Here is a 22,847-nt window from a genome sequence, read left to right on the forward strand (position 1 = left end):
AGCTCAGTCAAGAAACACTCCCAAAAGAAGAGCTGAATCAGGCATAGAAAGTTCAGATCACCTGAAATTTCTGAAGGCAGATGAAAGAAACTACATTAAAATATGAATGAAGTAGCGAGCTTATGAGGATTTCATCCCAGAGTACGCTGGCCCTGTCCTGCTGTAAGAGAAAATAAAAATTCTTCAGTTCAATAGTAGTTTCACCCATCTACTTGCAGAAGAACTGGGCCCACTTGTGAAAGAATGTGAACTGATTAGGGACTAATTATTAAGTAGAATTCAGGATCATGTTCAATAACTGTTTCTAAAGTTCATTCATCTGTAACGTACTCTATACAGTACAGAAATACACAGAGAACTGCTGCATTCAAAGTATAGAAGAGAAGATCCTTTCCTCTGCCACTCCAGGAACACAAAGACACACATCAAAGTGTTTTTAGACACAGGATTAAATAAACTTTGCTACAGAACACAGGACTGTAACACTGGCAAGTGGTCAAGCACAGCCCAGTCTGAATTCAACTCTGCACTTCTGCTTTGTTTGAAATGCATTGTTTTGTATCACCTAGTACTAACACATCATTCTTGAGAGAGAATAAGTATGGCCAGGAATCCACCGTGCAAGAAGATCGCTGTAGTGCACCCTCTACTCTCAGAGAATGGGGAAGAGGCAAAACAGAAATCTAAGCTTGTCTATGCAGAAGATGAAAAGACAGACAAAAAAAACTAATAATGAAAGAGACTCCTATCCTAAACATCAGTGATTACCACCTGCTTAATTTAGTCACTGATATCATTAAGAAACCCTTTTTTGTTTCCTTAAGTTATCAAAAGTATCCCATATCTCATAGCATGCTGCTGGCTGTATCACAAAAACTTCAATAATTACAACTTGCATCTCAGCAAAGACGAGTGAGCAGCACAGAAACACACAAGCACCCCATCCTTATGCTTAGCTTGTACTGTCAATTTTCTATAACAGTCTACTGTTCCAAAAACAAGGGTGTGGAACCTTCTCACAAACATCTCAACATATTTAAGATTAAAAATTTACTCAGATTCAAGAATAACAGTTACCCAAGATACATCCTATTTAAAAAAAAAATACATAAATACGCATACATTTGATTTACTATTTCTCTTAAGATACATCTACCTGTTTCTTAAAATGTTTGTTATATTTTTGGTTAATTTGTGCTAAAATTTCTTTTGCCATTACTACTGCAACATGTAACTGACTGTGATTAGACTCCAAATGTTGAAACATTCATGAGAAAGTAAGAACAGGGCTGACTCACAGCCCAGCCAGTGGTTAGGCGGTTGCCATATTGTCAGTGTTTCACTGGCTCAGTCACAGGTGAAGATAGAAACTGTATCTCAGGTTTCTCTTACAAGTCTTGGAAATTCCACCATATAAGCAGCTGTCTTCTAATATCTCTTCACAAAGGGGAATGAATACCTGTTCTGCACATACACCCTTGGATTGAGGTTGCCACTGCAGACTTCCTGAAGTCAAAGAATGAAGACTTCAACCGCTCAACTTCTCATATGCAAAGTCTTCTCCCTAGCCCAAGCAAAACTGAGTTTCTATTTCCAGTTCCCACTTACCAGTATCCACTGGTTTTTGCCCTCTTGTACCATTGCTTCCTATTTCCATGGCTGACTACAAATTATGTATATTTTGTATTTTAAAAAATCCACATGCATAAATATTTTTCTGCCTAAAAATTAAAAAAAAAAGAGCCAGTTCAGCTACCTGATGGAAAGCAATTAATCTACTCAACTCAATGAAGCAACACTGATTTACTCCTTAAGAACCAAGCCCTAGATTTAACATCCATACACAAACTAAAACTTATAAAGCTGAACTTTTGGGGTTTACATAACAAGGAAGGGAAGGCACTGCAAACAGACCACGTTCCTGTTCCTCACTCTGGTCTCTCTCCACCCACCCAGGGCACTAAATAATAACAACTGCTGCAATCTGTACAGTGTTAATGGATGCCTGTGTCCAGAGAGCGGAAAGCAGGGAGAAGAGTCTGTGGAGTTGACAGGACTAAACCTCCTCAACTTTCGAATCTGAATTCAATCCAGAGTGGAGTACAGCCTCCTAGCAAGATCAAAGTGGCAGTGTAAGGCTCACAGAAGACAAACCTGTCTACATGCAGGGGCTAAAATCCTACCAAGCCTATTCATAAGATTTAATACTGATTCTTAAGATTTGGTCTGGTTTTTTAGACCAGGTCAGCTCACAAAAGATCTGAACATTATTCAACAGAATAATCTCTGTTCAAGAGATAAGACAACTTACAGCCCTCTCTCTCTCAAATATGTATCTATATATACACCTCAAGCATCAGGAAATGCATGCTCAAGCAGGTTCCCAAGCAAGCCTTAAGATTTCTAACTCAGCTCTTCTATGATATTCCCTCACAGTACACTTGAATCCACACTAAGAGGTCAACAATGTATCTCTACGCTAGGAAAAATGTCAGTGAAATACCAGAGGAAGGTATGTGAACTCACATCACTGGTTAGTATATTTCATTATGTAGAACCTTAGTTGTAGAAAAGCCAATGCTGCTCATTCCAGAACTATTTATTTTATTAGCTCAGGTACACAGGATGTGCCTGTGTGTTCCCTTACCAAGCTTAAATCTGTCACAGCACCTAAGAGTACGTTGTCAGGATAAATTCTGTTCTTTGAGCAAACTTAGGGGAATTACTCAACATCAGCATAAACAAGATGCAAATTTAGATGGGAATTTGGAATAGTTTAAATGGCCAAGTAAACTTTGTATACATATAATTGGGGGTGTTCAATACCCTTTCTACTTTAAATGGATAAGGCTCTCTTACTAAAAAGATATAATTTATTTCTGCTCAGACTAACCTCACTACATCAGGTAAAAAAGAAAAAACATCAGGGTGAAAATGTTCATTTCTTTCTACATAGTAGCACATTGTAGAACTAGGTCAGAAATACCAGATGTTAGCCTAACCAAACTAATGCTAAAAACATTTCTTTCAAAATTGTTAGTCTCTGACATGAGTAACTGCTTTACCCTTTTCACGTAATGCTTTATGAAATTAGTTATTAGTGGATCTCCTGGTCAATTGACAACTATGGAGATTTGTGCCCTGAATTTCTCAGGAGAAAAGAAGAAAGAAGAGATAAAGGCTGTTGGTTGGCTAGATACACAGCTGCATAAATCATTCTTTACATTGGCCTGAAATATTCTGCCTTTCGCCAGCATTTTTTATTGTCCATATTTGCTTAATCTTGATACACAGAAAAAATACATAAAATGGGTCATATGCACATAATAATTACTTTTAGGGAAATAAAACAGCTTACACACCACAAATTACACACACATATTCATGAACATAAGACCTCGTATCGGCCTAAATCTTCCATATAAAATAATCTAAAATTGCCTGCTTATGGTATCCAATTCTTTATCTCGTGATCAAACCTCCCCTCCCGCCCAAAAAGACCTCACATGCAGATTGAGTGCACAGGACCCCACTATTTCAGGATGGTGTTGAGTAAAACAATGCAATTATTGCAATGTCAGTCAATACTACCCTTGAGTACGATAGCCTTTGTAAGTTTTAATAAATTAGAAAATTAAAACAAAATTAGTTTTCATTATATATTTTCAAGCACAACATTAGTATGCTATTTTGAATTGAAGAAATACGTCCCTACTACTTACTGCAATGCCATCCCTTTTTGAAATATAATTTCTACCAGAGGTAACTGCTTTTAAAATTCACATTGAAGTTCCTAACCCTTTAAAATGTATTAATGTAAAATTTCCCACCATCCTATCATTAAAAACCAAATTATCTAGTAAAACATACAGCTAAATAGCACCACTAGAAATGGAGAACAGACTAGACAAGTATACTAGGAAAGGCAGTAAAACTTCAGAACTGAAACAAGTGTCAGAAACACAGTAACAGCTAGTAAACATAGTTAATCAACATAAGCAATAGAAATTCAAATTGAAGTTTTTATACCACACAAATATACACATACATGCAGCATAATATTAATGTACGTTCTCCTCCAAAAAAAATCCTTGCTGAAAAATCTTATTTTAAACACATGACATAAGGGGGCACATATTCAAACTAACAAAAGCCCCAAAGCAATTCCATATACATTTTATTTTAAAGTTATCACTATATAACAATTTGGATTTTTTTTTCACTAAAATTATCTATACTTAATACAGTCTCAAATACTAGCAGGTAATAATGGCCATTGGCTTAAAAATATAGCAAACGAATATGAAATAAAAACTCAGGACTACTTACCAAATTATGATTAGTTGAATTAGAATCATCTTCTGGGAATGGGATGTAAACAGCTAAGGCCACACAATTGGCAAAAATAGACAGTAGTATAAATATGTCAAATGGTCTGGAAAATCTTGTTAAGGAATTCATGAATTATGAGTACCTACAAACTTTTAAGTCTAGTTCTCCTTTCAGCATCAACACCTGTAAAACAAGTCTTACTTTTAAGGCAATCTTTTGACTGGTAAATGTGACAAACACTTCATCACCTTCAGTTATATCACTGTAGCATATTATTTTCCATCACAATGATCTTCCAACATCACCCTCTTTTTGAAAAAAGAAAACTATTACTCTTGCTGCCATAGAGCAGTTTATATTAAATTCCAGAGATTAATATAATTATACATTCTTAAATGAATATGTGGGTCATCATGATGGGCAAGGAATACTCAATGAGCTCCTCTGTCCTCATATGCTCATGTAAGACTCATTAATGTTAACAGAAATGTGTTTGCCCAAAGGAGGGAAGTCATCTGGGATCTAGTTTGGAGTAGGATATGAAAAAGATTCCCAGCAAATCACAACTGTTCTCCTGTATGACAGCTGGAAATCTGTGCAATGGACATAGGAAAATTCTCAGCCCCTCGTCATGTCTCTGACAGCTGGACTCCTGAACAATTTTGCTTTGGCCAGGATGGATGAAAGTTTAGGTGAGTAGAATGAGGAACAGAATATCATTACTGGCTTGGCAGCCATGCATACTGAGAGGCTACAGGCTTTCACACTGACAATAGCATGAATAGCAGCTGCATGTTTTATATCATATCTGGATGACAGCAGTTAAAACCTGGAGATACCGTCTGTCTTCCAGAAAGAAATATATTTCTTAACATTCATGCTCATGAAGTTCACCCTCCAGTTTCTCACTAATCTGCCTTTCCCCCAGAGTATTTAATTACTTTCTTGTAAATACAAACACAGAGGTACCCAGATGAACCCATTCATGGAAGTTTGGAAAGGAAGTATTTTGGCCTTCAGCTATGATCTTTGACATCGTTTCCTCAATTCAATGCATAACTTCCTGATACATGTCCTGCAGAGTCACACAAAACATTGAGGGAAGAATACTGAATATACTCAAGAGTACTGAATATACTCAAAAGCAGATTTTTGTCAGTTTAAGATATTTTTCCTGAAAAAAAAACCCAACCTCCTACAAAGCCCATGTGCTCCTTCAGATGGGTTAAATTTTTTTTGTTGGCCTACAAAAAAGTTTGTCACCTCAAGGGCTGAGTTGATGTTCACAAAGCCTATCAACATCAGCAGCTGCTATGTTGTATACAAAATAAAGTTACAACACACATCTTAACATGCAGCATTCTCCAAAGCAAAATGAACAAGTGATACCAGCAAAAGACTGAAAACCTTGTTTCCTGATACAGTGCTACTGGGACAAATTCTGCCCTGAGTTATTCCATTCTAGATCCATAGTGATTTCATTTAACTGACCTTAGCCAAGGAGAGGCCAATTTACTGAAATTAGTTGGACTTCTACCAGTTTAAATAAAAGCAGAATCTTTAATTTGCAATTGAATTATGTTCAAAGACTTGAAAAAAACAAGCCCTATAAATGAGTAATGGTTCCTATTGCCAGGTTGGCTCTTCTGTTTAAAGTAACAAAATGAGTTTTACTTCAGTAATCTACTCTTCAAGAGCTGTTTCCCATTATAGGGATATTGCCACGGCTAATAGGCAAACATTTTTCTCCTCATACCTCAACATAACTACTTGCTATTTCAAACCTTTTCTTGAGAATTAGATAACATCCCAAATCAACATGCCATCAGTTCTGCCAAAGAAATCCACAGACTTCCACATCACAACCACAGAACTAAAGATAAAGCAATCCTTCCCAGCATACAAGTTGTCATGAATACAGGCCAGTATATCCAATCTACCCACAGGCGTACATGCTCCCAAATATGCTTGGTAATAGACATACGTTGTAAAAGCTCAGAACGTTAATATATTTCAGACACTCGATGTGCTTAGAGTCCTTGGCTTAACTTAAAATCTTCCCTCTTTTAATACTTGTAGAAATCTTTTTAAAAAGATTATTTTTCCATATGACTCATTTGCCCTAATGGCAATACAGCAAATTGCAATGTGGAAGTTACAGGTTTGATGTCTTATGACATCCCCCCATTAACACTCCCATCCATTCAGCCTTATTTGGAAGGGCAACAAATGCAACACAGAGATTTGCTGGAATATAACGTAAGCTTGTAACTTTAGAAAGTTCTAAAAATGTTCCCCCATCTCCTCCAAGGAAAAAGGAACACCTATGAGCTTTTCTCTGACTTTTAACAACTTACACTAGTAAAATGATATTTTATGTCATTAGGATACAAAATTAAAAGGACTCCTTTAACATCAATTTCAGCAGAACTACCTACCATCAACATTAATGACAGTTACCCACACGTGCAAGTGAACTAATGCATTAGCTGTGATGCTGTAAAAGATGCTGTAAAACAATCCCCTTGCTACGTTCAGAAAACGCAGGGAACAGATTATAAAAATGAAAATGCATCAAAGGATACTTCCATTCTACTAGACTAATGCAGGCTCTTCGTATTGGGTTGTTGAGGGATAAACAGAAAAGGGCACGGGGTGGCCGACTATTAGATGTATTACCCTGTTTTTTGCTCTTGGCATATTGCTGGCGTTTTCTTTGGGACAGAGATCCTACAGGCTGGGCTGTGGTCGTACTCATATTTTGGGCAGCCTTTGCTTGTCTAGCAGCATCAATTGCAGCTTGCCAAGATAAAACAGTTTGCTTGGATGGTGCTGAACTGTTTGACTGACTAGCTGGTCCGTCACCAGGGAGAGGAATTCTGGTGCTACTTGCATAGTTCGCCTCTGTGGGACAAAAGAAAAAAGTACTTGGTTATAATTTTTTATGCTAAAACATGTCACAGTATTTCTGAGAAAAAGATTAAGACCTCTGGGCAGTGTGATGCTCCCATTTCGCTACTACAGAGCACAACTGTATGGATGTATATATGTGATTGAATGGTAGCAAAAAATGCTCAGGAATCAGTATTATGACTTCAGCTTTAGTCCAAGTGTCAAGACAAGTGCTACACAAACACTCCACATTTTGATTCTTCCACTTACTGCATTTTTTCCTAACTGGAAGGCAGCTCTTCTGTCACCATGTTTATCCAGTAAAACATAGCTACTCCTTAAGATCAACTTTGCTCTAGTACCTTAGCATTTACTATTTCTCATTTCATTTTGGTCAAAAAAAGTAGTTTTTTAAAATACTTACACATTGTTCAATTAAGAATAACCAACATTATGGGGGGTAAGTGGGCAAAGTCCTGTAAGCAAATTAAATCTCGCCCTACTCTGCACTGTCAAAGAAAAACACAGGGATGCCTCCTACAAGTGAAAAATCCAATACTGTCTGCTGATAAGCATGTTCATAAAGCACCAGTATCTTTCACACTAGAAATTACAACAGTAAAACCACTGTAGAGGGGTGGGGTTTGTTTTTGTTTTCAGAAGGATTTACAAAATAAACTGCACCTTCCAAATAATAATAAAGTCCTATTTATCCCGATGACAGCAAAGGCTGCAAAACACCACCTCCTCACAAGGATCCTTCCTCGTGAGCTCTTTGACTAGCGCAACAGAGTCTACTGCTACATGCACCTGTAGGAACGGGAGACTCCTAAGTGAAATTCAAAACTTGACGCTGCCTGGGTGGGGAAAAGAAAAATGGAGGAACGGCACAATATACGTGCTGGGAATTAGGGCTGGCAGGCGGGATGACTGAAACGGATCTACCCAGGCAGGAAAGGAAAATAGCTCCCCAGCGATCGCCGCTCGCCAGGCAGAGCAGAGCCACAGAAAGCACACCCCTCCTTTTCTAGACGGGGGGCGACGGACAACGAGAAAGACGCGAGAGCCGCGAACACGCGTGGAAACGGGCGAGCCCGGCCTCAACGGCCGCTTCCCACAGCCCCGCGTGCGGGGCGGCAGCGCGCGCCGGGGGCGAGGGGAGGCGGGAGCACTAAGATGGCTCCCCGGGATGGCAGCGGGGGGGTTCGCGCCGGGACCCGCGCCCGTCGCCCCCGGACGCGGCCGAGCCGCGAGGAGCCGGCAGCGGCGGGGCGAGCGCTGGCCGGCGGCGAGCGGGTGGCCTATCAACAGCTGGGTGACCCGGCGGGCAGCGCCGCCTCGGGGGCGGGCTGACACCGGGGGCAAAGGTGGGAATTTCGTCTCCGACGTGTTCCCAAAGCATCCCTGCTCCCCCACCCCACCGCCTTTTTTTATTTAATAAAAAAAAAAAGCAATGGCACAGCCATCTCCCCCGCCTTCCGCCTGCCCTTTGGGATGCCATGAAAGGTGGCTCGGCACAAATAAAGCACCCACCCACCCATCTCTCCATGGTCTTTTTAGATCAATACTTGAAAGGGAAACAAAACCCGGGTGCCTGCGTTCCCCGGCGGAGCCCCCGGCCAGGGCAAAAACACAAACTTACTGCTAATTGAGGAACGGGGGATCATTTAAAAACAACAGTGGGGGACGTGGCAACGCCGAAGCCGGTCGGCAGAGGGGATTAAGGGCGAGGGGCCCCGCGTCCTTCCCCGGTGCCCCCGGCAGGGCGGGGGGCCCAGCACGGCGCACCCGCCGCCCTACGCGGACCCCTCGCTGCCCTCCCGCCCCGCCGCCGGGGAGCTGCGTCTGCAGGCGGGTTTATCCACAATTACACAAATAGAGGGAAACGAGGCGCAAGCCGTGTCCTCCCCCGGCGCAACCAGCTGGTATTAATGGCCTCAGGACAAGAGCCAGGCACGCATAAACCCGCTCCGATATTAGTCACACGCCGAGGACAGCACCTTATCTCGCCTTCACCTCATTCCCTGCCCTTCCCCGTCCCTCCTCGAACCCAGCCGCTCATCCCTTCCCCACCCCAAACCTACCCCATGCTCACCCCCTTCCCTAATCCCCCCCACTCCCCGACTCCCAAATCCCTCAAAAATCCTCCCCCCTCCCTGCCCTCAGCTCCGGCTCTTACCTTCTGGGAGCTGCTCCGGCGACTGCTGGTGGTGGTGCATTATTCTCACTTTCTCCCGTGTGTGAGAGGAAAATGAAAAAAAACAAAAAAGAGCAGAGTCGCCCCCCACCCCACCCCGAGCCAGGTGTGCGCTGCCCCTGCGCTCCCCGCTACCCGACCCCCATGGTAGCGACTAGCGACGCGCGAGGGGCTGCTCCTCCTCCTGCTGATGCTTCGCCGCTGCCAAATCCCTCAGAGTTTGGGCCAACATGACACTCACATCCGGGTGACACGGGATCTCTCCATCCCTAGCAACCCGGCTGCTGCCGCCGCCTGCTTCTCAGTCCCCCTCCTGCTGCAGCCGCCTGCTCCTCGATCCCTCTCCTGCTGCTGCTGCCGCCGCTTGCTCCTCAATCCCCCTCCTCCTGCCGCCGCTTGCTCCCCAATCCCCCTCCTCCCGCTGCAGCTTGCCGGCGCCACAGGGTTAACTCCCTCGCTGCTGCCACCGCCACCTGCTGCTGCCGCGCTCCCGCGGCCGGGCCGGGCGGGGGCGCGGAGCCGCTCTCTAATCACTCGGAGCTCCGGCAGCCGCAAATAGAGCCGCTGCCGCCGTAACCCCTTCGCCGCCGCGCGGCCACCCCCGCCAGCCGGGCTCGCGCCCCACACGCCACCCCACCTGATTCCCGACCCCGCCCGCCGTCCTGTCCCGCGGCCGCGTCCCCTCAGGCCACCCGGGGCCGCGCAAGCCGCCCGCCCTCAGCCCTTTCCCTTCCCACCCGACCGGCACCGCCCCACACGGCAGGTACCGGTGTAACGTCCGGAACACACCGAGACGCGAGTGGCTTTAGCATCTCCCTCTCCACGCACCCCGGCGACCGAGACCCTCGCCGCTGAGAGCCGAAAGCTCAGCGGCACGGTACGACCTTCCCCGCCCAGCCCTGCCCGCACCGTCCTCCCACAGCGCGATCGCCCTCTTCCCGCGGGGACTCCGCTCTGCTCCTCCTCCTTCACCCCCCGCGAAAACCCAGTAACTTATTCCCACCTCGAGCTCTCTGCTTACCTCACGAACCTGTTGAAATGCCGTCATTCTGACTCCAAGCTAACCCTGAGATTTTCGAAGTTTATCCAAACAAACTCGTCGAATAAATTTGGCTTAGAAAACAAATAATTCTTTTGAGCCTTCCCTTTCACTGCAGAACCCTAAAACTTTCATTTAAGTTTTATTTCATTGGTCTTGAAACTACCACAGAAGTCCCGCATACCGATACCCAGGGCTGGAGAGGCCGTGAGGTGTGCTGCAAAGGAAGAAACTCGGGACAGCTGCCTATAATTACTGCAAGGCAGTATTTCGATCATCACAAGAAGTGATTAATGAAATAAAGTAAGGATTATAGACATACAAATTCAAGCCAGGATTTATTCTTCAGAATTAAAGTTTTCTCCACAATGAATATTTTTCTCATTTTTTAAAGGAGTATTTCAGAATATCTTTTTGAACAAGCCATGATCAAACCTGATGGTTTTGAACCTTTCTCTTCGGCAAAGGTGGTATTTTGTTAAGATAACATTTCAATGAAACTACTTCTACTATCCCTTTCCTTTACCGCTTCCTTATTAGTGTCCCTATCTGCTCTTTCAGCCATCCTTCATGCACAACTCTCTCCATCTAGTTAATAATGAATAATAACTACAGACAGTAATTAGAAGAAGAGCAATAAAACCTTTACACTGTTGATATTCCCCTGGGATCTGGTGAAGGATACCCATCCTCCAGCTTTATAAGAAGCTCTCTGTTAGGGGGAGCCTATTCCTCTTGGTGTTACCTTTGTAAGTGAAAGGATAAAACAGCCATGAACAGCAAAGCTGACTTAGAGAGAGGGTTTGTTGGTTTTTTTGGTTTGGTTTTTTTTTTCCTTAAGAAAGAAAATCCCAATGCCCCTTCTTGGCCTTGGTTTCAACTCTTCCTTCTTTTATAATCTTCTGACCTGATGGATTCGGCTGTTGCAGTCATGAGTCAATCTGTTGGTTTGGCTTAATAGGGAAGGTACCACACCCATTTGACAGGTTTCAATCATTACAGAGTGTTTTTCCAGATTAAAACAGTCTACTACATACTTAGGTACTTGCCTTCAATGTCCATGAAAGTCACTAGATCTTTTCTTGACAGTCAGATATTTAGGTGTCAAAAATGCTTGGTACATTTTCAAAAGCATCTAAATCAAGAATAGTCGCCTAACAACCACTACAGGTGCTGGAAGTAGGCACCTAGTGTGCTTAGCAGGAGTTAGTGCCTAACCTGTTTCGGTACTTCCTACCTTTACAAATCAAGAGTCATGTATCTAAATCACTTTTTTAAAGGAAGCTTATAAAGTTACACACTGAGGCACTACTGAAAAATTCATAACTAATAAGGCCTGGATCTAACATAAGCAAAAAGCATCCCATACAAGAAGGGCTGCTTCCCTTGCAAAGGTTTTCATGAAATTCCTGGATTCTGGCCTCGCCAATGCCTGTTTTCTAACCCTCAGTCCTTACAGCGGATGATAGCAGTATGCACTGGAAGCTACCAAATACTCCTCAAAACCAAGCTTTGTAAGCCTTGCAATAAAACCATGAAACAGAGAGAATATTTTTTTCACAGATGGTCCAAACCCATAAGCATATAGTTTTGCATATTTCAAGTGCTAACCGCCCCTTTACTGCTAGATCAAATTATCTATTTTCAAAATCAAAATTCTAGTTAAAAAAGAAATGCAAGTCCTTTTAGAAATTGTAGAGAAAGTATTAAACACTAATACTGTTTATTCACGAAAGTGCTAATTACCAAAGCCATCAATTCTCTACACAGCTGTTTTTCCTTCTTCTAGAAACTTGTGTTTAATTATTTCACTAAGGTTGCTTCACTTTTATTTCATTTTGTCACTCATTTCTGAATAACATGGCCAGCATTATATGGATGTTTTAGAAGGTGTACCAGCTACCATAATAAGTGATGGCATTTGAATGGAAAAAACATTTTTCAGAGAAAAAAGACATATGGATGTCCTCATCTGTCATACACTATATACCATATTCAGTGCACTTCCTTTGTATGTTAAAGAATGGTGGAGCAGGGAACAAATACCTTTAATACTGTCATACATTGATTGAAGGTTTGTAACTAAATTACTACCATTTCCCCCTTGATAACGTTTTTTGCTTGTCAGGGATTTATTCTCTGTAAGGGAAAGGGGTGGCCAAAGAAGGAGCCTTTTACAGACAGCATAGGAGCAGAAGCCTATTAGGAATTTAGGAGCGCTGTGCAGAAGGATAAACTTACTGAACCAAAACTCCAGGACTATGAATTTGTGTAGCGGTGCACAGCAATACTGTGCAGCAGTTCATTGCAGGAAGAAAGAACAAATCCGACTGCGATGCATGTGGGAGGAACTTACGTAACAAATACGTAATTTTATAAAAAATGGGAAGCAACAGCAGTAGCCCAGCCATTAACAAGGCAGGGATTCTCGCTCATGTGGGTTAATCCATTATTAATTTTAATAGTCCAGCTGAAGTTATTAGTACGCTAATATATACTAAACTATTACTAGCCTTATACACGGGAGGAATATTTTAATGAAAGATGGCTATGTTGCAAACAAGACTTGCAGAATTCATTCTCATCCATGTTATATCTTTCATTTCTTTTGCATATATTTTCGGGTGCATCCTCTTTTTCTTTTTGCCTAAAAACTTCTATTTTCATTCTTCTTGTATGAAGTACAGTAGAGCTACAGTTTGAGTTTGAAAAAGTTGATTGAATTTTTATCTAAAAAAGACCATGATGTAATTTAAATATGTCTGTATATTGTTTATGTCAAATCAGTGAATATCATCTTTCTGATGTCAGTACAAGTAACAGTGACTCTCTAAAGAACTTAAAATAGCACTCTCTTATTATCAATGTAGTTTATATGGACAACTATAAGAAGTGCATACTTCTGAAAACCCATTAACTAGGATCTCAAAAATAGATAAAAATGTGCATAAATGGATTTTAAAATACATTAATCCACTATAGAATAAAGAAGATGGCAGGGAGGCTTAACTCCCCATGTTATTGACCTTATCCGTGCTCATGATTTAATAGGTAAAAAAACTTCCAAGAGGACATAACATGGGATTTTTATTTGCCCTTTGCAAGAATAGTCTTTTATGGTTTTGCATAACTGTTTTTTCATTAATTTGTGTGAGCAAAATATCCTAATACTATGCATAATTTTTATTTTCTTTTCTCCTACTTGGTGTTTGACAAAAACATTCAAACTACAAGAAGCCTACCACACTAAGGACTTACCATATAATCATTTGCATATAAGCTCACCAAACATAGAAATTTTTGAAAGCTAAACATAAATGAAGTGAGTAACGCTACTTCAGTTTAGCTGGAGATCTAGCTGTACATTTTTGAAAAAAAATTTCATTGTGAAAACTTGTACAGAAACAGGGAAGGGGAGAAGGAGGGAAGGCAGCGGGGTGTGCAGACAATGTTGTTTTTGTTTTTTGCTGAGCTACAGCATCAGATATGTCTCATATTGCCTGTGGATTAATGAAATGGGTGATGGTCACCAGTAATGCTTACCAACTCAACAAAAACCCTAATTTATTTTTTCCATCCTCTCAGCAGAACTTTATATAGTGGTACCCAGATAGTACAGGACAACTACAAACACGATTTTGAATTAAAGGCTTACTTGTATATGTCTCTGAAGCTATATTTTCATTTTCTCTATATGGAAGCATAAACAGTGTAATCTGCTCTGAACATATTGAAAATCTGTTAAATTTAAAATTCAGTTGGATTTTTTCAAAACAAATTACTAAGAATGTAATGAAATGTGTTTTCCTGACTAATTAGATTCTTTGGCTTTCTGTGGCTTCAATTAGGATGCTATTACTCAGCAACAGTTTATATTCTTCCAGAAGTTCTGTCTCCTAGCTATAGTTCTTCACTATTTTCATTGCTTACCATATCTTTCACTAACTTGATTATTTGACTGAAAATAAAGCCACTTAAGAAAGTTACTGGATGTTCTATTTTTCTTTATCTCAAAGCTTCATTTCCTAGTAGTCGTCTTTTTCATCTCTCCCTGTTACCCTCTGATCTTCAGTCATGGATTGTCTTCACATTTTTCTCCAGTGATCCACTGTTATTAATAAATACTTTCCACCCTGTACATTATCCACCTTCCAGAACTCCTACATGCCTATGCCAGTCCTAGTCATTTGAGGCCCAAGTGAATTGGCTTTGGTGGGCATTGGACTGGGTTCCTAGCCAGAAATTATTTCCAACTATATCACTGTGCTAGCAAGGTGAACTGAAGTGGTGACAGCAGGACTACATCACCTTAAATTTAGAGTATCCATATTTAGGAAAGAAAATATTGAAACTGTTGACTGCAGGAACACATTTCAAACTGTCATTTAAGTAGATTCAAAATTTTCTCTGAAGAGTTTCATCTCTATTTTTAGTGCTCAGTAGAATGATGATTTCACAGATGGGCAACACAGCCAGCTACCAAAAAAATTCCACTGCACATAATTGTGCTTGAAAATGTCACAGCAAAACGGACAGATGACTCATGGTATCAGCACATGTGCCTCATGCAAACAAATAACTTTTATAAATACAAGCCACACTCCAGCTTCTGCAGGATATTCTGACGGTGGCTTGTGGTGCAGTTTCAAAACCCCACACTGGAGGCTAGAATACAACTAAAAACTGCACAGATTTTAGACAGAAGCAAACATGTTTGTGTGGGGGCTCTCCCACGGTGACTGCAGGAGACAACAGCCAGGCAGCACCAGCCCTCAGCAGGCACCATGGGGAACAGCAGGAGAGGGGGTGGCTGGGTCCAACGGCGTCAAATGGGAATTCCAGCCCCGGGAGCTTTTCCCACTGCACCCCGTGGGAGCCACCCAAGGTGCTGCCCAAGCACTGCTCCTGCGTGAGGCCCAGCCCAAATGAATCATAGAATCATTAGGGTTGGAAAAGAAAATACGCTTGCGGGCAAGAGACCTTGCTCTTCCTACGAAGGCCTTTGATTTCTCCTACGAAAGCATAGATGTATCCTTTCAAATGTAAACTTACATTGCACTTTTAAACCAATTTGTTCTGCTGTGGTATCTATATGTATCTTTCCCAGAACAAGTAAAATTAATTAGCTCTGTATTAAATATCAAGAAACTGACACTTAAAGAGATTAGGGAATAAGTAAAAATTCATGTTTTTTACATATAGCAGAGTACAGAACAAAATAAAATTCTCAAGTTTACCTGTCTCTGCTCCAATTACTAAACACAGCACATTACCTGGGGTTTGAAAAATGTTTCTCACTTGCCAGATTCAGGAAACATGAATTTAGCAAATTTCTCTTCAGAATCTTTCCCAGAAAAATTTTTAAATTGACATTGAGAGACACTCCTTGTCAGAGTTGGCTCTTGAAGACAACTACAGCTGCACAGTTGAGCACATCAAGGTCAAGAAATGTCCTACTTCATTCTGGGGCTCCATCATGACACAGTTTCACATGATCCTTTCTTCCTTTTACAGGAATATGCACTACGTAGTGTGCGAGACATCCTACGCTTACATCAGGAAAGTGACAGCAAATATTTATATTTATTTTTTCATCTAATTAATTAATTAATTTATGTATTCAGCAATGGACACGAGTCAAAATTTATTCCAAACTTATTTTGTTGGAACGCAGAATTCTGTTGCAGCAAATGCATGCAGAATTTGCCTGTACTTGCTTCACAATAAGTAGGGCTAGCAGGAAGCACAAACAAGTTTTAGAGTAAGGAGGAGCTAACAACAACTGTTGAAAGAAAGCTTCCTATCTGTGCTAGTTGGTACCTACTGGAGAAAATATATTCATGTCTTTGTGTTTGTGTTGGCACCCCACACTGAAACAGGAATCACAGATAGTAAGATAGTAAGATAGTAAGAAAATCACAGGCCTATAGAAAGAGGGAGGACTCAGTAACTGCATTAGAGAATGAGGAAAAGAAGTATAAAATGCTACTGAAGTAAAATGCAGGTCTAGGTTTTCAGATCTGCAGCAAGGTTTTAAAGCCTTTTTTCTTTAAAATCTGACATTCTTACAAGTAGATCCAATGAGCTGCGTTACTTGCAGAAGTAAAGGATTACAGTTATTAAATATTTCAGAAATTGTGGTATAATATCAACAGTAAATGATAAGACGATTGTTTTTAAAGTGCCTCACTAGGTAGAATGGAGACTGTCACGTAAAGATCCCATCTTTGGCTTTAACATGATCATCTCGTCTGTATGTTCAGTCTTTGTTTTTATGGATACATAAACACATCTATGAGTTGCATATTGTTCAAAAATTCCTTTCCCTGTCTCTGAATGGTGTAGGATACCAAGATTGCGCTACCCTACCAAAAATTTTTCTTCCTGTCTTTATGGTGACACTCAACAAAACATGGAGCCATGTTAGGTCAAACCTCTGGCAACTGTGTTTTCACTGCAGTTCAAAGAGTTTGAAAGGACAAAAGCATAAATAAGGATGCAAAGTAAATATCCTTTCATATCATAACACTTCACTGTGTGGCTCTTGACAAAGAGCAGCTTAATAGACTAGGGAAACAAATCCCTATAGAAAAGCACTGAGGGATAATGCTAGTAGTAGACAAGGCAAAAGAGGAGCTTTCAATCAGGAATAGAGTAACTGCAAATAACAAAATTTATTTAGGACACAATGGACGCTGTTTTTCAGCAAGCAGGTGCAATTATCAAAAGGTGTTTGTGAGGTTTGGTTTGTTACTTAGAGGGTTTGGGGATTTTTTTATTTTCATCAGAGACACCACTGCCCAAGCATGTCAAATGAGGATGTGCTATGATGTGTTTAATGGAAGTTTTACATCATATTAATATTTCTATAGTAACTAACATATTCTGTCACACTTTTGCTTTCTTCTGCATGCCCTTGAAATTAATTGAAAATCAACGAGTGCAGCCAAATCTCAATATTCTATAATCACCTGCCTCATACAGCTGGCTTGTTGATGCAGTTCACTTACAGCTTTGAATTTACATTTAAAGCTCCTTTCAATGACTCTGGAACTGGCATCTCAAAGTAGGGTGCCATTTTCCAATGAAAGGGTTGTATCCCATTATGGGTATCTGCTCAAGATATCTGACAGACTTGCCAACATAACCTGCAATTCCAAACACAATAAAGCTCTATTATGCATGCAAAATAAAACTTAGGCTCAGATGGATCGTGTCTTGGGGCTTTTCCAGTTTGTTGTTGTAGAGCAATTCTCAAAGTGTTTCTTTATGCAGAAACACAGATATGAAAACATTGGACACTAATATCTTCAGTCATTTAATATGCATGCTTCTTTTTTTTGCCTTTTTTTTTTTTTTTTTTTTGCCTGGGGTCTTTGTTTCCTGTCAAATAAAAGGATTACTCCTGAAAATGACTCTTACTAGACTTGGCAAGATTTTTATGCATTTCTGCATCTGAAAGGTTTGCATCATCAAATAAGAAACTAGAGATTATGGCTATGAAAATATGTGAATAAAAGCAAAGGGACAGATGCTGAAGCCATAAAAATTACTAAGGCATAATCTGTGTTTGCTGTTCCATATAACTACACAGTAAAAAAAAAAAAAAAAAAAAACAAACAACAAAACAAAACAAACCTAACCAGACAGCAACAGAGTACAATCTCAAAATTTATTTTCAGCTTCTAGTCAATTTAGTATATGTTGGGGTTTTTTGTTTTGTTCTGTACAAAGGCCAGTGATTGAGCTTATTTATGGGCATATTTTAAGTCTCTAAAGATACAGATTGCTTCCTCCTGTCTGGTACTGAATTTAGAAAATTGTAAACAAACCAAATGGTGAATTTCACTTAGAAGTTCAATTTAGATTAAGTTGATTTCGGTTTAAGGGCTCTGCTTAGCTGTAGCACATTTTGACCTACTTTGTGTACTACACAGTGGGTAAAACAACACTTGAAGAGAGAGAAATGATGTTTAGCATGCTCCCTGAGAGCTAGTATAGCTAATATAGGTACCTAGCAATATAAAATAATTTGAGTGCCCTACACATACAAAGTCATATTCTACAGTCACACAACCTGGGCATGTTACAGCTGTACTTCGTATGTTAGTCTCTCATAAATTCCAGCACAATTTTGATAAAAAATTAAAGGCTTAAACAAAGTTGAAAGAGACCAACACAATTATTTAAAATTCCTAGCAAAGACTTTGTCTTGACCATGACTATTTTCGAAGTTTTGATGTCTCAGAGGAACCTCAGAACTGCTTTAGCCCTTAGTACATGGTGTTCTCAATGGAAATACAAATGATTGTGACCTTTGCCAAGGAGATCCCTGACTAACAATACAGTTTCTTAGCATCTTGCAGTCACGCATATACTTGAAGAGTCTCCAAGGTAAATTAATGTATGTCAGATATTAGACTAGCCCCTAGATGTAGTCCTGAATTGCCAGAATGTAAAGATACCTGCAAAGTCCCTCTTTCCATCAGTGCCATCGCTCCACAGAGCAGTTCTAACTGAAGAACAAATTGTAGTTGAATGCTTTATTTCAGAATGGAAAGGAGAAAAAAGAGCTCAAATATTTCAGGCAGTTTTGACAACAACAGAAAAAAAACACTGCAGATCTTTTATTACTTTTAGTATGTGACACAGGAAAAGAAGGCTAATGCTGACTTTCCTGCTGCCCATATTCTTGAACAGTAGATCTCACCTGGAAATGCACGGCAGGCAGGTACTGAGGTATGCACAACACACATATGCCCACACATGAACACTCACTGTGGTTAGGGTGTAGCTTATTATAATGAGGCATTAAAATGTTCTTCATTGGTGGTAGTGAGGCATGGTGCCAAGATGCCTGGGCGATACAGCTTCAGAACTATGGAGAGAGCAAATGTAGTAGGGGCTTCAAAAAAGGGTTGCTGTGAACCTATTTTTTAGAATAATAAGCTGTTAAACTACTTAGAAAACATGGGAAATCAAGCTATATAAAAATACGCAGGAATGCTTCTTCAGTAGGCTGAATTTTTGTCAAATAGTCTACACTGTAAACCCATGTGAAATATTGTTTTTCTCCATCCTTCAATTCTAATTCTGTTTTCAGATACAGTAGTTCAATGTCATAACTCCAAACACTACTTAAATTACATTAAAATATGAAGGTTTGGAGTTGGAGTATGTGTATAGAAAACATATTTGGTCTTGCCTCTCATGCTCAGGTGCCCACTGTAAAACCACATGCTGGGTGTGCATAGTGCATTAACTGATATACTCTACAGAAGGACTTTTTTTTGCTTCCTAGAAATTCAGCACATTATCTGACAAATGCAGTAATTTAAGTTTATTTTTTTACCTCTGCCTAAGCATCCTGCTTACATAATAATTTACCTTTTGGACAGCAAAATCTCTGTCTATTCAGTCTGTGCCTGTTGCATCACCAAGCACCACCTTCTCTGCTGTTCAAACGAGCCAGCAATGCAGCAGTGGCCTGGGGGCAAAGGCTGACTCAGAACCACTGAAGCTAAACATCAATGCTTCCCCTAAATAGGCAGACACTTCAATATCATTGACTTCCATGAGATCTGGTATTTCTTTCAATCCAGCCACATCCAGTGTTAAATAATGAACAATACAGGAGTCAGGGCAAGGGAGGGAGGTCAAGGGATTGTGAGAGCATGAGCAAGATCAGCTATTCCAGGCATAAAATAAGGATAAGGCTGATGTGGATGACTAAGAATGTCAGAAGAGCTCCTGAGGGAAAATAGAGGGTATATGACATATATAAGAACAGGAAGCCTGAAGAGGATTAAGAGAATTATGAACTGTAACTGAAAGGCTGTAAAAAAAACCCAAACCCAGCAACAGCACTGTGTAAGGCTGCCAGAATTGACAAAGTGAGAAGATTGCTCAGAAAGGGAAGAAACAATAAAGGATCTCAAAATATTTAAGTGATGTGAAGATCAACAGGGAATTAGCTGCTGAGCTGTTAACAGAACCTGTGCATGAGAGGACTTAAGGACAAGATAAAGCTAGAAATGTAAATGCACACTTCTATTCAATATCCGTGCAGTAAAGAAAGCAAAATGCCAAAAAAGAGAACGCAACTTCCAGAGGAGGACACTGTAAAAATAAGATGTTAAGAGCAATAAAATAAGAACTAAGTTTTGTACCTTCTGGAATAACAAATAACACAGGAAAGCTGTGAGGCTAGATTATTTGTGACAAATACGCTTGAAAGAACATTTCAAACCACAGTGACCCTTTAACAGTGATTTTGCAGAAAGAGCTCAGAATGAACATAAAAATAAGTGAATGTTACTCCAGCCTTCAGAAACCAAATTGGAAAGAAATAGGAAAGCAGAGATGACTCATTATAACCTAAGTGGCCAGAGTGATCCTACCAACATTAAAGCATGCAATCAGTAGCCATGTGTAGCATTAGGAAGAAATCAAAAGTATTCCATAACAATCCACAATGGGACAACCTTTGTAAATGTGGTATGTTTGCAAGTTCATTTTCCATTACTTCAAAGTGAAGTCAATCTGAGACAATAGTCTGCAACCCGCCCACCCAAGTTTCTGACCTTGTTTTTTCACAGAAACTAGTGTCTCACTACTTAGGCAGAACCACTGAAGAGCAGCAGCACCTGTATCCAAAATGTCAGGGAAACTTTAAGATTGATTCTATTAAAATCTGATGCCCTAGCATTTAATAGCATGAGGGAAGGAACTTACTGACCCTCTTAGATTCAAAAGATATTATCAGACAAAACTAAAGAATGTCATATTTTGCTGTAACTTAAAGTTGTTTTAAAGTTCTTTTGAAGTTCGTTTAATTAAACCTTTTGTATTAAGTAATTTAGTAACCCCAGAAAAAGAGAGAAGCTAGTGCCTTCTTGGCTTCTCTACACCCAAGCATGCAGTAACACTGTTTACTTTCTTTGATTAATTAACACATTTTCTGCTGTGAAGAGGTTATTGGACTGATGTCTGAAGGCTAAGAACTGCCAAAATAGGCTGCAAAATACATTTTATCCAACTACTTTCTTCATCAGATTCAGAACACTCCTGCCCAGATTTTGCACACTAAATATACTCACCACTGTGCAATTTGCATTTCTTTTTCTCTGTAGATATCTGTCTTTCTAAATGCACGTTCAAACAACCCTGTGATTTTTTAAACTGTTATGTCATTGAATGCTGCTTAATTTAAACGTCTGTGGATATGCTTCTTACCTACTTACTGACCTTTCCCTAACAGTCTACCCTATCCTGTGTTTCAAACTGTACTGAAACTACTATGGATGCTCTATTTGATGGCATTACATCAAAGAGATTCATGCCAAAACTCTTTGGCCAACACCATCATTGCTGATGTCAGCATAGCTTTAAGAACAAGGCTAGTTAGCTAATTGCTTTACAGAACAATCACAGGCAACGCAGAACTTGGAGCCAAATGTTTTGCTGGAGCAAGCAGACAAAACGCCATTGAAGACATCTATTCCATCAGGCCAAAATTCACCCTTGCAATGACAGCCAGCAGAAAGGTTTATGTATGTGCCTATGAAACCAAAGGATAGGGTTTCACTAGGCTTGCATCCCACATAAACACAACACTAACTGTCCGTATTAGACTGAATTTTAACTATAATCTAGCTGATTATTTGTGGGCAGCCCAAAACAGTAGCCTTCATTGCTTTATATTGATTCTGTCAACATCATGAAAGGTTATGCATTTTGGATAAAATCATGGAGTTACTGAAACCAGAGGGAGCTCTTAATTTCAATAGCATTAGGACATAACTTTTTGCTGCAGGAACTACACCAGCAATGTCATGAAGATTAAATGGAAGAAAGCTCACTGACGTTGGATAGCAAGCCAGTGACAATGCAATCAAATCACTGTACAAGCAGGCAGAATTCAGATCCATATTTTTAAGTCTTATTTATATCAAAGAATCTGTTACATATGATTTGTCACAATAGATTCTACACATTATAACATATACATTGATCCCATGATTTGCAATAAAATCACTACTAAAACTAGTTGGAAATAAAATAAACCATGGCAAAATTTATTACCTGAAGAGATGAAAATGGCACATTTTAATATTAAGTGATCTTTCATGGAAAATAAGAAGGAAAAAATTAAATACCTAGATAACAGAGTAAAATTGTGAAAAAATATGTAATACTATTGAAGTAACTTACAATAACTTAAAGGCATTAAAATGGGCACTGAAATAAAATGGACATGTATAGAATCAAACTTGTGAAGATAAACTAAAAAATCTTCAGGGAAGTACATTGTATTGAATAGTGTAATACTTTTTAATGGCAAAACAGTCTTCAAATCATGGTATTTTGGCAATGAAGTTGCAGCCA

General features: G+C 40.0%; 1 protein-coding gene across 3 annotated transcripts in view; it reads right to left on the reverse strand.

The window, feature by feature from the left end:
- CACNA1D (calcium voltage-gated channel subunit alpha1 D) overlaps positions 1-9,808 on the reverse strand; it is a 205,120-nt gene extending 195,312 nt beyond the window's left edge. For all 3 annotated transcript variants that reach the window (XM_075096187.1, XM_075096186.1, XM_075096184.1), the window contains exons 1-3: positions 9,404-9,808; positions 6,918-7,236; positions 4,330-4,435 (exon numbers count right to left, since the gene is read on the reverse strand). In XM_075096187.1, coding sequence (XP_074952288.1) covers positions 4,330-4,435; positions 6,918-7,236; positions 9,404-9,443 — 465 coding nt within the window. In that variant the 5' untranslated portion in view covers positions 9,444-9,808. The remainder of the gene's footprint in view (positions 1-4,329; positions 4,436-6,917; positions 7,237-9,403) is intronic.
- Positions 9,809-22,847: the final 13,039 nt, after the last annotated feature.

This window comes from Phalacrocorax aristotelis, chromosome 6, assembly GCF_949628215.1.
Source record: "Phalacrocorax aristotelis chromosome 6, bGulAri2.1, whole genome shotgun sequence".
Lineage (NCBI taxonomy): Eukaryota > Metazoa > Chordata > Aves > Suliformes > Phalacrocoracidae > Phalacrocorax > Phalacrocorax aristotelis.